Source organism: Galeopterus variegatus, unplaced genomic scaffold (genome assembly GCF_000696425.1).
Source record: "Galeopterus variegatus unplaced genomic scaffold, G_variegatus-3.0.2 Scaffold7929, whole genome shotgun sequence".
NCBI classification, from domain to species: Eukaryota; Metazoa; Chordata; class Mammalia; order Dermoptera; family Cynocephalidae; genus Galeopterus; species Galeopterus variegatus.
In genome coordinates, this window is record NW_007734040.1 from 82,748 (window position 1) to 98,219 (window position 15,472).

Consider the following 15,472-nt stretch of genomic DNA (forward strand, 5'->3'; position numbering starts at 1 on the left):
TGGTATATCTACACAATGGAATACTACTCTGCTATAAAAAAGAATGAAATACTACCATTTGCAATGGCATGGATGGACCTAGAGAGAATTATATTAAGTGAAACAAGTCAGGCACAGAAAGAGAGATATCAAATGTTCTCACTTATTTGTGGGAGCTAATAACAAATAAATAAATACACAAACAACCAGGGCGGGGGGGGGGGGGGGAAGAAGACATAACAATTACAGTTCCTTGAAGTTGATACGACAAGCAAACAGAAAGGAAATTTTTGGGAGGGAGGGGGGAGAAGGAGGAGGGAGGGAGGTTTCGGCAATGGGCCACAATAATCAACCACACTGTATATTGACAAAAAAAAAAAAAAGTCAGCATTTAAATTGTATGGTATGTGAATTATATCTCAATAAAGCTGTTGAAAAAACAAACTCAGCATGCACCCAGCAGCCAGAAGTTGCTTCTAAATACCATTCTCTTGAATAAAGGAACTAAGACTCCTTAGACAAATGGTAGATCCCAAGGCCTTGGCCAGTGGAAATAAAAGATAAGCCTGGAGCATCTTCTTGTGTCAGAAATAAAGGAAATGCTCAAGGAACAAAAGGATGGGGGCATATCAAAGGGACACAGGAGCCAACCTGAAGGAATGCCCAATGACCACAGGTGGGACAATTTGAGCAACAAAATAAATAATGTAGTATTGCATTATAACCCAAAGTACAAAATAAATATATATAAACCCACACTGATATAAATCAATGGTCGAATAAGTGAATACAGTGGTGGGGTAGGGTAGGGGAAAGTCAACTTTTCTTAGGGAAGAATTCAGAAAATACACATAGATACGTTTCCTTCCGGAGAGTGGAGCTTAATTCCCACCACCCTCTCTTGAGGATGGTCTGAACCTAGTGACTCTTTTCCAAAGAAAAGAGCACAAAAGGGAGAAATTAGCAACTTTACAGAGGAGAGACCTGGCAGACACCACCTTAACTAGGGAATCAAGGTTAACATCATCAGTGACAAGTCATGTTGATATCATGTGCCCCCTGAGGTGATATGATGAGAAGGGCACTTTGCCTCTGTGGTATTCTTTCCCAAAACCCATCACCCCAGTCTAAAAATGGAAAAAACCAAAACAAAACAAATGAAAAACCCCACAAAAACAACAACCAAAACTTTAGACAGATCTGAGTTGAGGAACATTCTGCAAAACACCTGACTGATATTCTTCAAAACTGTCAGGGTCACGAAAAACAAGGAAAGACTGAGAAACTGTCACAAACCAGAGGAGACTAAGGAGACAGGATGACTAAATGTGATGTGATGTCCTGGATAGGATCCTATAACAGAAAAAGGATGTTAATGGAAAAATTGGTGAAATCCAAATAAAGTCTTAGTTTAGTATATAGTGATGTACCAGTGTCAATCTCCTGGTTTTGAGAAGTGTATCATGGTAATGTAAGACGCTAAAATTAGAGAAAACTAGATGAAACTAGAAAGTTAGATGAAAACTAGGTGAACTTTCTGTACTATCCTTGCAACATTTTTTTGTAAATCAAATATATTTTTAAAACAAAACAGTGTATTTAAAACATAAAACATAAAAGAAAAGTCAGCAAGTGTCACCAGTATGGAGCAACTGTGACTCTCATACATTGCCGTTGGGAATGTAAAGTTGTACAACCACTTTGGAAAACTGTTAAACTTAAAAAGTTAAACATATGCCCATCATATATCACAGCCATTCTACTCCCAGGCATTTACCCAAGAAAATATATGCACACAGAACGACCTGTACAAGAATGTTCACAGCAGTTTTAATCACAATAGACCAAAACTGGAAATAGTTATCAATAGGTGAGTGGATAAACAAACAACCGTACTTCTAAGCAATGGAATCCTACTTACCAATAAAAGGAACAAACTACAGCATGGACAAAGTTCAAAAGCATCATGCTGAGCAAAAGAAACCAGATATAAAGGTGTGCATACTGTAAGAGTTCATTTAAAAAAAAATTAAAACAAGCAAAACCAATCTATAGTGACAGAAAACTGAAAACTGTGATTGTCCAGGGCCAGAAAAGAGGCAGGGATTTTCTGGGAAGGTGCAAGAGGGAACTTTCTAGAGTGACGGGAATGTTTTATGTCTTGATTGCGGTAGTAGTTCCATAGGCGCACACATGTGTCAAAACTCCCCAAATTATGCATTTAAAATGGGTACATTGTTAGTCAAAGGATACAAAATTTCAGTTACGTAGGAGGAATAAGTCCAAGAGATCTATTGTACAACATAGCTTGATTCAGCCATTCCACGATGTATACATATTTCAAAACATGATGTTGTACATGATAAATACATTTTTTATTTCTCAATTTAAAAAATTAAAAATTTAGAAGGTGGGAGAAGCCACTGTGAGAGGAAGAAGAAACCTGCTGTGACCATTTCAAGCCCCTACCGGTTCAGGGCCAGCCCTTGGAGAGGCAGGAAGAAGCTGCAACACATGGAGCAGGAGCCAGCAAAAGCCACAGCTGAGCCCTTTGTGTGAAGTTGCCTGGAGTGTGCAGGGTATAAGAGGGCCTCAGAGCACAGCATACCAGCCCCCAGGCCAGAGAGACCACTGAGAGGAATCCTGTGGGCCTGCATAGGAGCAAGGGACCACAGCTGACCGAAGAAAGGAGCCACCCAGAGGCCAGTGAGTCATTGTGAGGGATCCATGCATGGCCCGCCCTATGGGAAGCTTTTCGGGTGCTGGGGAGGCTAGCCTGCTGGGGGAACATTGGGTACAGAGTGGGCAGCTGGTCTGCCTTCCAATTGCCACAGGCCAATCAGTGGAGACGGGTCAGGGACATAAAACTGTATGAAGTGCACTTTGCTGGAAAGACTCAGTCCCAGGCCAGAATTTCCATACAGCTCAGGTGTATGTGACCTCACAAGACCCAGAAGTGATTAAAAGGCCAACCTGAAGGAGAAGAAAAAAGAAGAGATGTAGAAAGCACATTCAAAAAAATAATGGCTGAAAATTTTCCAAGTATGGAGAAAGAGGACAACATCCAGTTACAGGAAGCTCAGAGATCACCAGTCAAATTCAATCCAAGGAGGAGCATCCCAAGGCACATCATAATCAAATTATCAAAAAACCAAAGACAAAAAAAAGAATACTGAAAGCAAGAGAAAAGAAACACATAACATTCAATGGAGCCCAAGTACGTCTCTCAGCAGATTTCTCAGTTAGAAACCCTACAGGCCAGAAGAGAATGTGACGATACATTCAGAGTGCTGATGGAAAAGACTGTTAACTAAGACTTCTGTATCCGGCAGAACTAACCTTCAAATATGAAGGAGAAATAGTCTTTCTCAGACAAACAAAAGCTAAGGGAATTCATCAACACTAGGCCTGCCTTATAAGAAATGCTAAAGGGACTTCTTCAATCTGAAAGAAGACAATGCTAAAGAGCAGCAAGAAAACATCTGAAGGTACATAACGCATTAGTAAAGTAAGTTCACAGACCACCTCAGAATACTCCAATGTCATAAGGGTGGTGAATAAATCACTTATGTCCTTAGTATGAAGACTAAAGAACAAACTTAATAAGATACTAACATACACAACAACCATATAAGATATAAGCAAAAACTTCAGAGACATGCTAAAAATAAATAGTAAGAAATCAAAATACACTGCTAGAGAAAACCACCCAATCAAAAGGAAGACATTAGGATTGGAAAAAAGGGAAAAAAGAATCAACAAAACACAGAAAAAGGGAACAAATTGGCAGTAACAAGTCCCTATTTATCAACAATAACGCTAAAAGTAACTTGATTAAATGCCCCAATTAAAAACACAGAGTGGATGAATGGATTATAAAACAAGAACCAACAATATGTTGCCTACAAGAAACTGACTTCACCTGTAAAGACACACCATTTGAAAGTGAAGGGATGGAAAAGGAGATTTGATCTCCAACGTGGCAGTGTTGGAAACTGATTGAGTCATGGGGGCGGATCCCTCATGAATGGATTAATGCTCTCCCTGGGGGAGGGGAGAGTAATGAATGAGTTCTCGCTCTATTAGTTACGCAAGAGCTCGTTGATTAAAAAGACCCTGGCACCTTCTCTCTCTCTCTCTTGCTTCCTCTCTCTTGCTTCCTCTCTCTTACTTCCTCTCACCATGTGATCTGCTTGTACCCGCCGGCTGCCTGCCACTTTCCGCCATGAGTAGAAGCAACCTGAGGCCTGTGCCAGATGCAGCTGTCCCAGAATTGTAAGCCAAATAAACCTCTCTTCTTTATAAATTGCCCAGTTTCAGGTTGTTCTGTTACAGCAACACAAAACGGACTAAAACACCAAGGAAAGTAAAGAAATATAAGGAAGGTTGTTATGTAATGAAAAAGGGATCAATTCAACAAGAGGTCATAACAATTCTAAATATATACACACCCAACTCCTGAGCACCCAGTTATATAAAGCAATTACTATCAGACCTAATGGGAGAAATGACTCTGACACAGTAATAGTTGGGGATTTTAACACTCCACTCTCAACCAAGGGTAGATCATCCAGACAGAAACAACAAAATTAATCTCTACTCTAGGCTGACTTGACCTAATGAACATATGTAGAACGTTTCATCCAAAGCTGCAGCATAAACGTTCTTCTCAGCAGCACATGGAACAACATTCTCTAGAATAGACCATACATTAGGTCACAAAACAAGTCTCAACAAATTTAAAAAGTCAAAATCATACCACCTACCTTATCCTACCACAATGGAACAAAACTAGAAATCAACAAGAAAGCAACGCTAGAAACCATATAAATATATTGAAATTAAACAACATTTTCCTAAACAATGAATGGTCAAAGAAGAAATCAAAAAGGAAATTTAAAAAATTCCTGGAAACAAATGAAAATGAAAACACAATAGAACCTATGGGACACAGCAAAAACAGTTCTAAGAAGGAAGTTTATAGCAATAAATGCCTACATCAAAAAAGAAGGACTTCAAACAACCTAACATTACACCTCAAGAGCTGGAGAAACAAGAACAAACCAAACACCAAATCAGTAGACGGAGAGAAATAACAAAGATCAAAACAGAAATAAATGAATTAGAGATAAAAAAAAAATACAAAAGATCAATGAAACAAAGAGTCAATTTTTCAAAAAGAAAAACAATGTCAATAAACCTTTAGCTAGACTAACAAAGAAACAATGAGAGAAGACTCTATGTAAAATCAGAAATGAAAAAGGGGACATTGCAACTGATGGCACAGAAATACATTGGATCATAAGAGAATACAACAGACAACTATATGCAAAGAAACTGAAAAACATAGTAGAAATGGATAAATTTCTGGACACATATAACTTACCATGGTCGAATCATGAAGAACTAGAAAATTTAAGCAGACCAATAACAAATAATGAGATTGAAGCAGTAATAAAAAGTCTTCCAACAGAGAAAACCCCAGGACCAGACGGCTTCACTCCCAAATTCTACCAAACATTTAAAGAAGTAATACCATTCTTCTCAAACCCTTCCAAAAAATTGAAGAGGAGGGAGTACTTCTAAACTCACTCTACAAGGCCAACATTAACTTCATACTAAAACCAGAAAAAGACACAACTAAAAAAGAAAACTACAGACCAATATTTCTTATGAACAAGATGTGAAGTTCCTCAGTAAAATACTAACAAACAGAATCCAACAACACATTAAAAAGATCATTCACCTGATCAAGTGGGATTCATCCCAGGGATGCAAGGATGACTCGACATATGCAAACCAATAAACGTGATGTATCACATCAACGGAATGAAGAAAAAAACCCATCTGATCATTTCAATAGATGCAGAAAAAGCATTTGATAAAATCCAATATCCCTTCATGATAAAAACACTCAACAAATTACGTATAGAAGGAATGTACCTCAACACAATAAAGGCTATATATGACTAACCCACAGTTAATATCATACTGAATGGATAAAAATCGGAGGCTTTTCCTTTAAAATCTGGAACAAGATAAAGATGCCCCTTTCCCCACTATTATTCAACATAGTACTAGAAGTTCTAGCCAGCACAGTATGGCAAGAGAAAGCAATAAAGGGCATTCAAATTGGAAAGGAGGAAGTCAAACTATCCCCAAAAAGACTCCACCAAAAACTTACTAGAACTAATAAATGAATTCAGTATAGTGACAAGATACAAAATCAACACACAAAAATCAATAGCCTTCCTATATTCTGATGATGAAATAGCAGAAGAAATTAAGTAGTACCACTTACAATAGCTATCAAAAAATGAAATATCTATGAGTAAATTTATCCAAGGAGGTGAAAGACCTCTACAATGAAAACTATAAAACATTGGTGAAAAAAATTGAAGAGGACACAAATAAATGGAAAGATATCCCAAGTTCTTGGGTTGGAAGAATTAACATCATCAAAATGTGCATATTACCCCAAGCAATCTGCACATCCAATATAATACCTATCAAAATACCAATGACATTCTTCACAGAAATAGAAAAAAACATCCTAAAATTTGTATAGCACCACAAAAGACCCCATATAGCAAAGGCAGTCTTGAAAAAAAGGAAACGTTGGAGGCATTACATTGACCTCAAAATGTGCTATAAAGCTATAGCATGGTACTGGCATAATAACAGACAAATAGATCAATGGAACAGAATAGAGAGCCCAGAAATAAAGCCATGCACCTACAGCCAACTGGTTTTCAGCAAAGGTGTCAAGAATATACAGTGGGGAAAGGACAGTCTCTTCAATAAATGGTGCTGGGAAAACTAAATATCCACATGCAGAATGTTGAAACTACACCCCTGTCTCTCACCATACACAAAAGTCAACTCAACATGGATTAAAGACCTAAATTTAAGACCCGAAATTATGAAACTACTAGAAGAAAACGTGGGGGGAATGCTACACAAGATGGGCGTGGGAAGTGCTTTTCTGAGGGAGACTACAAAGGCACAGGCTACGAAAGCAACCATACACAAAACGGGCTACATCAAATTGAAAGGCTTCTGCACAGCAAGAGACACTATCAAAAAAGTGAAGAAATAGGGCCGGCCCCGTGGCTCACTTAGGAGAGTGCGGTGCTGGTAGCACTGAGGCCATGGGTTCAGATCCTATATAGGGATGGCCGGTGCACTTACTGGCTGAGCGTGGTGCTGACAACACCGTGCTGAGGGTTGCAATCCCCTTACCGGTCAAACAAAAAAAATGGGCAAAGGACCTGAACAGACATTTTTAAAAAGAAGACATGCAGATAGCCAACAAACACATGAAAAAATGCTCAAAATCACTAAGCATCAGGGAAATGCAAATTAAAACCACAGTGAGATATCACCTCACCCCAGTTAGAATGGCTATTATCAACAAGACAGGCAATAACAAATGCTGGTGAGGATGCCCAGAAAAGGGAACCCTCCTACATTGTTGGTGGAAATGTAAATTGGTATAGCCATTGTGGGAAACAGTATGGAGGTTCCTTGGAGAACTAAAAATAGATCTACCCTATGACCCAGCTATCCCACTACTGGGTATATATCCAAAGGAAGTGAAATCGATATATCAAAAAGACACGTGCACTCCCATGTTCATTGCGGCACTATTCACAATAGCCAAGAGATGGAATCAACCTAAATGCATGTCAATGGAAGAATGGATAAAAAAACTGTGGTATACATACATAATGTATACTATTATGTATATTATGTATTCTAATGCATACACAATGGAATACTATTCATCTATGAAAAGAAATGATATCCCATCATTTGCAGCAACATGGATGGAACTGGAAACCATCATGTTAAGTTAAGCAAGTCAGGCACAGAAAGACAGATACAGCATGATCTCATTCATATGTGGAATCTAAAAAGAAATGTGGTTTTCGTAGAAGTAGAGAGTAGAATCATGGTTACCAGAGGCTGGGATGGGGGCGGAGGGAAGGGGTGGTCTATGAAGGGGTACAAGACTATGCTATCTACCCTAAGTGAATCATTGTGCAGTATATGTATGTATTGAAACAACACAGTGCACCCCACAAATATGTACAAGTAAACACTAAAATAAAAGTTAAAAATTTACAATTTTCTACTAGAAAAATAAAATAAGTAAAGAAAAATAAAATAAAATAAGATGGGTACATTGTATGTAAATTACACCTTAATAAAGTTAGTTAAAACGTGTGATGGTTAATTTTATGTGTCTGCTACGACAGTACCCATATATTTAGTCAAACATTATTCTAGATGTTGCTGTAAAGGTATTTTTTTAGATGAGATTAACATTTAAATCAATAGACTTTGAATAAAACAGATTAGCCTTCATAATGCTTGATGGACCTCATCCAATCAGTTGATGGCCTTAAAAGAAAAAGACTGACCTCCCCAGGAGAAGAGGGAATTCTGCTAGCAGACTGCCTGTGGACTCCAACTGCAACCCTTTCCTGGGTCTTCAGCCTTCCCTGCAGATTTTGGACTTTCCAGCCCCCTCAATAATATGAGTTAATTCCCTAAAATAAATTGGAATCTCTCCCCTTCTCTCACTTTTTATATATGCATATGTGCATCACACACACACACACACACACACACACACACACACACACACACACACACACACACACACACACACACCTTGTTGTTTCTGTTTCTCTAAGAAGAAAAGTAAGCCTGCATCTCAACTCTTCCCTGAGAATCTTATGGCTTTGTGGAGAGAGAAGACCAACATGGCCACAGAATTAATATAAGAACAAACATGAAATCTCTTCTCATTTTGCAACTCTAGTTTCTCTGCCTACAAAATCAGTGCAAGATGAGTCTTTGCTGAATGACTCAGAGTTATTGTGAGATTTTGGTTGACTGAGAACCTTGAGTTATTCCAATTCAGTTGAAGGATGCTGTCACTCAAGTTTTCGGATTGACCCAAAGTGGTTTTTGAGTATGTCGCTTGAGTGCCATCAATAAGTTAAGCCTCCCAGGGATGATTTGGGGGCTTTTTTTTTTTTTTAACTTGGAGAGGTAATTGGGTAAGGGACATAAAAAGTAATTATGATTTGTATTGATGAACATGCTAATAATATCTGTTTGATCACTGTACACAAATACTTATAGTCACCTATAAGTATTTAGTATACTTCTGTACCCCATAAATATATAAATGAAAATAATAATAAAAAATAAAAATAAAAATATCTTGTCTCTCACAGGGCAAGTCTTACTCCTTTAGGGGCCCATTCCCACCTGTGTGGAATCCAATCAGCTACCTAGATCATAACAACCTTTGGAGGACGATGGACAACATGGGGCGTGAGGTAAAGCTGCTTAAAGCTTCTTTGACTGCATTTGTGTTTTTCATAAAAAGTTTAGTCCTTAAAAGAAAGAAGGTGCAGTATACTACCAGTGCCTTGCACATTGTCAAGCACGTGGTAACAATCAGTAAAGATCTGTGAAATGAGTGAATGAACTTGTATCCTGACTTGTATCCATCACATATTGTACACAAATACTGACAGTCAACTCTGTACCCCGCAAATATGTATAATCAATTATGTTTCAATACAAAAATAACAAAATTTTAAAAACATGTAAAAGAATTAGATGCCAAAAAGCCTGCTATTTTCATATAACTACTGAGGGAGCAGAAGATCATGTATCACTCACCGTTCCTCAGATGATGTTTCTAATTTAGAAAATTCTCAGAACATAGCAAAGTGAGGCTTCGGGGTCTTTGATTCACCAGTATTCCCAAACCTGCAGCCTGTAAGTAAACATACACAAAGCTTAACTGAAAACTCCTATTTAGATGTGGTTTGGTGCAGCTGTCTGGTCCTTGTTAAAGAGCTGAATTTATCAATATTCTCTGTAAGTTAGTAACTTAGTAATCCATATTTGGAAACAGCCCAATTACCATGTACTTCCATTTATTGTGCAGGAAGTGTTATCAGAAATTAAATATGGCTTGAGTGCTGCAGATCTATAAAGAAAGCTACACAGAGAGCATTGATTATGTTGTAAAATAACTATTGGGCAAATCAGGAAAATTCACATTTTTCTTTTTTAAGTTAGAGTTTTTAATACTATTTGAATAGTTATTTAAAATGGAAAATTACATTTGTCTTTCTCCTTCAAATCCTCACCTGAATGTAGATTCCCAGTGATGCCCCATGGAAGGCACCCCTTGCAGAAGAGTGGGACAACATGACAATGAAAGAGTTGCTGGACAAGATCTGCTGGACTGAGTAAGACTCCCCATTAGGTGCAGGAATTTATTGTGACCATCTTTCAGGTTTATTTAGCAATTCCATTCAACACATATGGGACAAGTAGCTGCTTTGTATCTAAAACCATGCCACTAGCCAGGTGGAATACTGAAAAATATTGGAACTGGGTCGTACCCTACAGATATCTTTACATCCAACTTACTTCTTTGGGACAGTTTTGCATCACAAAGGTGGTATTACCCGTAAAGTCCTCAGAGCAGACCAGAATGTGCCACGTCCTTAACTTAGAACAGCTTAAAGATCTCATTTGTCAAGTTGTTAATGTAAAAATACTTTTGTATTCCTCACTGGTGGTGAAGTGTAGAGAGGGTTAACGTGCACATTCGAAATACCTTATGTGATGTAGTGCAACTCTTCGAGAATTTGAAGAGGAGCTTCTAGAAAAGTACTCTAGATCATTTACAACTGTAGGGGAAACATGTATGACTGGATCAACTGCTCCCGTTTCATAAAAATCATGTAGTATTGAAAGTAACTATTCATTAGTCAAGCATTAAATTCTTGTTGGCAGAACTGGGAACTATATATAAATTACAGAGGCTGTATAGACAGATGACATGGAGAGAGGCCTCGCACTGCTCTTGAACATGAGGGAAAATGGAAAGGATTGTGGGGATTCCAATTCGAGCACATGGTAAATTCATGGTAAACAAAGTTAAGAGAAATGGAAGCCAAGGAGACTGTCCCCTCATGCTAAACAGCATTAGCTGGGAATATGTTTGGCTCTGGGGTTCATGTCTTCATTCTCTAGACATTGGGTAGGGAAGCTGGGACACTGCCAACAAAAAGTAAAAACAAGTTTTTAGGAATATCTGAATCTAAGAAGTAGAACTAATCAAAAGACATAAAATTTACATGCTTCTTGATATAGAAATTTAGCCTCTTAGAATTTGGCTTAAAGAAGGAAAAGAAAAGAAGAGAGAGAGGCATACCAGGAGGGAGGGAGAGAGAGACAGAGAGAGGCAGATTCAAAATATTATTCTTAAAAGGAAAAATATAAATGTCCAATAATAGTAGATTGGATAAATTAATTATGGGACATCAAAAAATGGTATATTCTAGTCTTTTAAAACCATGTTGCAGAGGAATGTTAATGACCTGAAAAAATCATAATATTAAACACACGGAAAAGCAGGCTCTCATGGTATCAGAGTAATATATGGTGTCATTTCTAAAAACAAAAGTGTTTATATATACACTGCAAAAGCAATGGACATTCATCAAAATTTTTTTAACATTTAATACTATGATGCAAACATTTATTTTTAAATGTTTTAAAATATTACATCATTAAGAAGTCTTCTTTAAACATCATATTTCATGGTTGCAGAATATTCCGTAGAAAGTAAATATCATAATCCATTATCCATGATCCATTATCATCCCATTGGACATTTTGGTTACTTCTAATTTTTCATTATTATTATTATTATTATTATTATTATTATATAATACTCTGTAATAAACATCTTTCTGCTTCGCCTATGTCTTCAACCTTTAAAAGCTACCAGTTCTGGAATAGTTAAAGTCCTTTTATGTCACGGAATCAATGCCTATTATAAACTATACCCTTTTTAACACTTACCCAATGCTATTTAATGCTTCTTATGAGAATATAGTTTGCAATATAATTTATTTTGATTGTAATAAAATTGTATTTATTCTTAAATAAATACTTTAGGTTTTTAAAATATAGTGAATATATAATTATCTGCATTTATTTTATAACTTCTGTTATGAAAAGCTTTCAATAAATCCAGTTAGGTCTTTTCTCTCCAGAGAGCTTTTAAGCTCTTTGAAGATAGGACCAATTATATTTCTTTGGGATCATAGAGACCTGACATTTTCTATCATAGCCCTTGGCCTAGCCCTCCACTTAGTGAGTATCCTAGGTTGTTCTCTGACAAAATGAAGCATTCTGAGATATTAAGACTACAAACTAATCTTCTAATTTTCCTAAGCAAGATATATATGGTGTCATTTTCTGATTTTAAAGGAAGTAATCCCTGGATTACTTGGCATTTTCAAACTAAAGCACAATCATACGTTCAAAGTTCAATGTTGATCATTTTTTTAGTTCTTGTCATTTATAAAGTGCTCTTCAGAGACACAAGTTATATTTTCAATGTGATCACAGCTATGTAAATATGTTTTTAAAAAACCTATACCTAGAAAAAAATGCATCAAAATGAGACTAGTGATTAAATTTGGGGGAGCAGGTATATGGAAGATACTCATTCTCTCACCTTTTTATCTTACAAATTTTCCAAATTTTATATAATATGTATATATTTTCTATATAGAAAAATACTATAACATTTATCTTCTAGTCAGCATGGCAAAAAATACAACAAAATTATTGCACTAGCTTCCTTGACTTTCCATCCCTCAAATATTGTTCTTCTCATTTCTTTTCTTACTGAAGCTCCCAGAGTAAATCAAATAAAGGTTTACAAATGGACTGGCCCTCCAGAGAGAATTACTTTTAGATCTCCCTTCATTTCAAACCAGGATTATTTCTTTCCCACCAAATTGGCAACAATAACAATGAGAATTGCAGCAATATTTTTATGTTTAATATTGGCTGTCTGGCTGGGCCAACATTAAGTTATAGTTATTTATTACTCCCTTTACTTTATGCCCCGGAATTCACCTATAAAATAAGGAACAAAAGAAATAGGATATCAGAAAACAGCAAAGGATGGTTTTCGCTTTGGAGTAATATTTTAAACTGATGTCTGGATATTTGCTTTAGCTAGATACCACAAATTGCCTCTGCAAGGAAGGCATGAATCAGTGATTTCCATCCCTTCAGTTATCATGAGAAATCTTACAAACTATCTCTAAGTCACTTCAATGTATATATGATACCGTTTTGCCGGCTGTGATGATGGGAATGGTCAAAAAGTGCTGTCAGGTTGTTATGGCTGCAAACATTGTTGGTAACTGGTATGTGTGTTAGGCATGATTGTACAAACTTCCAGGGTCAAGGTACACTAGAGTAGAAAGATGTTCCTTGGTGGATATTTGCACTTCCTAAGTTGTCATCTGACTATTTACAAAGCATTTTGAGGTATTAAAAGCATGAGGTTTGAGTCAGGTATGATCAGGTTTGAGTCAGGTTTGAAGTTGTACCACTTAGTGAGTTACGTAGCTATGTGTCTAAACTCTGAGACTCAGTTTTCTGGCTTGTGAGCTGTGGGAAAATATGACTATATTATAGGGTTGTTATGACAATTACAACAAGATAATAATTTTAAAGACCACGGAATGTGGAAAGAATTCAGTAAATGGAAGATGGTATCATTTATTTCACCCATTGTCAGGACTACTGGGTGGAAAATTCTGTGTCTGATGGAACCAGATTAACAACACACAAACTTTACATCAAAGTCAAGAGTGGGATTGGTCTTTATTAAAGATATCCCAGAGTGCACATTACTACTGGTGAATTTTAGGATGTGCTCAATATAACTGAGTCCTTGGAATTGCATGAAATCATTTACTTTCTTGTGTGCCTCCTGATAAGATATAACCTGTAGCCATTACCTGCCAACCCCAGTCAAAAGTTCACTCATGTATGCTCTATGAATAGCTTTCTCCTTCATCCATCCTTTGAGCTTGTCTTCCATTAGGCAGTAAAATAACTAAATAGATAACTGTAACTACTTTTGTGTTTGGTACAGCACCTAGCATATCCTTTGCACATTACAGACATTTTAAAAATAATGTTTAATTGATATTTTTCATCATTCATTCATTCATTCATTCAATCAGTCAGTCAGTCATTCAACAAGTAATTATTGAGTCCTTACAATGTGCCAAGCACTATTTCATTAAAGGGGACACTACAGTAAGCAAAAAAGATATGGTCTCTGCTCTTGTAGATTGATATTCTAGTGAGGGAGACAGAGCTAAAAATAATAAAACAATAATCAAGACAATTTCAGACAGTGAAAAGAGTTCTAAAGACACTATACAATGGCAAAATGATAAAGAATGCCGGTGTGCAGGGGATGTGGAAACTGGCGCTCCTGTTCATAGATGAAGAGGAGTATGTCTTTCTGAGGAAACATTAGAATACGTAGGACAGGGTACAGGATGAGATAGAAAAGGTAGGCTGGGGCTAGATCACTTAGGGCTTTGGAGGGCATGGTAACAGATCTGAATCTTATTCTGATTTCATAGGATGCCACTGGAGTTTTTAAGTAGGAAAATGACATGATTTGATTGACACTTTAGAAAGAGCCCCATGGTGGGGAGGGAGGTAGAAAACATCTGGCTTTGAGTGTGGTGAATAGACACTAGGTGAGAACAAGGGCAGGCAGAGAGGCCAGTTTGGAGGAAATAATTGCAATACTCTTTGTCTGGAGATGATGCTAAATTGGTGGTGATGAAGGTGAAGACAACGGGACTTCCTGATGGATTGGATGGGGGCAGAGTGCTGGAAAGGGAGAAATGAAGCTTGACTTCTAGAATGTTGGCTTTAGCTGTTGACTGAATAGTGGTGCCTTTTACTGAAATGGGGATCACTAGAAGAGCAGCAGGTATGTGGGGAGAAGTTATGATGTCACAGATTATGAAATAGAAGCCCATTCTGAGGAAGGTGCTTTGTTTAAGAGGAAAATAAATCTCATATTCTCAAAATCTCTGATGTCCTGTTTCATAATATTGGATTCTAGTGACAGTTTTCTGTGACTTGCCAAATTGTGCTAAACTTAGCAAAGAAAATGTATTATCTGAATAATTTCTAAAGAATTAAGGAGATGCTGTCCTATGTTTGCCAAATTTGCTCTTGTTTCCTCCTGAGCAGATCTGCGAAGCAGCTTGCCACTCTCTTTGTGAACCTGTGTGTCACTGCGGAGACCCATGAGGTCTCTGCTCTCTGGTTCCTGTGGTACGTGAAGCAGTGTGGGGGCACGACCAGAATCATCTCGACCACCAATGGAGGGCAGGTAGCCATCCGTCCCCCCACTGTCCTAACAGAAAACCACCATTACAAAAGTGAAATTGGCATCATCCTTCAATCATGAACTGCTGAAGCAGGAGGCAGGCTTGCGGCTTTTAGAGCTTTACCGTGGCAGCTCCCAGTGGCTTTCACAGGGACAGTCTGTTGTAAAGGTACCCACTGTGAGAACCCAGTGGCCAAAGTAATTTTAAGACTAGGC

The 15,472-nt window shown here is 37.4% G+C and overlaps 1 protein-coding gene across 1 annotated transcript in view; it reads left to right on the plus strand.

Moving 5' to 3' along the window:
- The window catches only part of LOC103607997 (amine oxidase [flavin-containing] B-like), a gene marked incomplete at its 3' end in the record, with an annotated part of 90,995 nt that extends 75,736 nt beyond the window's left edge, over positions 1–15,259 (plus strand). The window contains exons 4-6 of the mRNA XM_008592441.1: positions 9,231–9,335; positions 10,171–10,262; positions 15,118–15,259. Coding sequence (XP_008590663.1) covers positions 9,231–9,335; positions 10,171–10,262; positions 15,118–15,259 — 339 coding nt within the window. The remainder of the gene's footprint in view (positions 1–9,230; positions 9,336–10,170; positions 10,263–15,117) is intronic.
- Between the last annotated feature and the right edge of the window lie 213 nt (positions 15,260–15,472).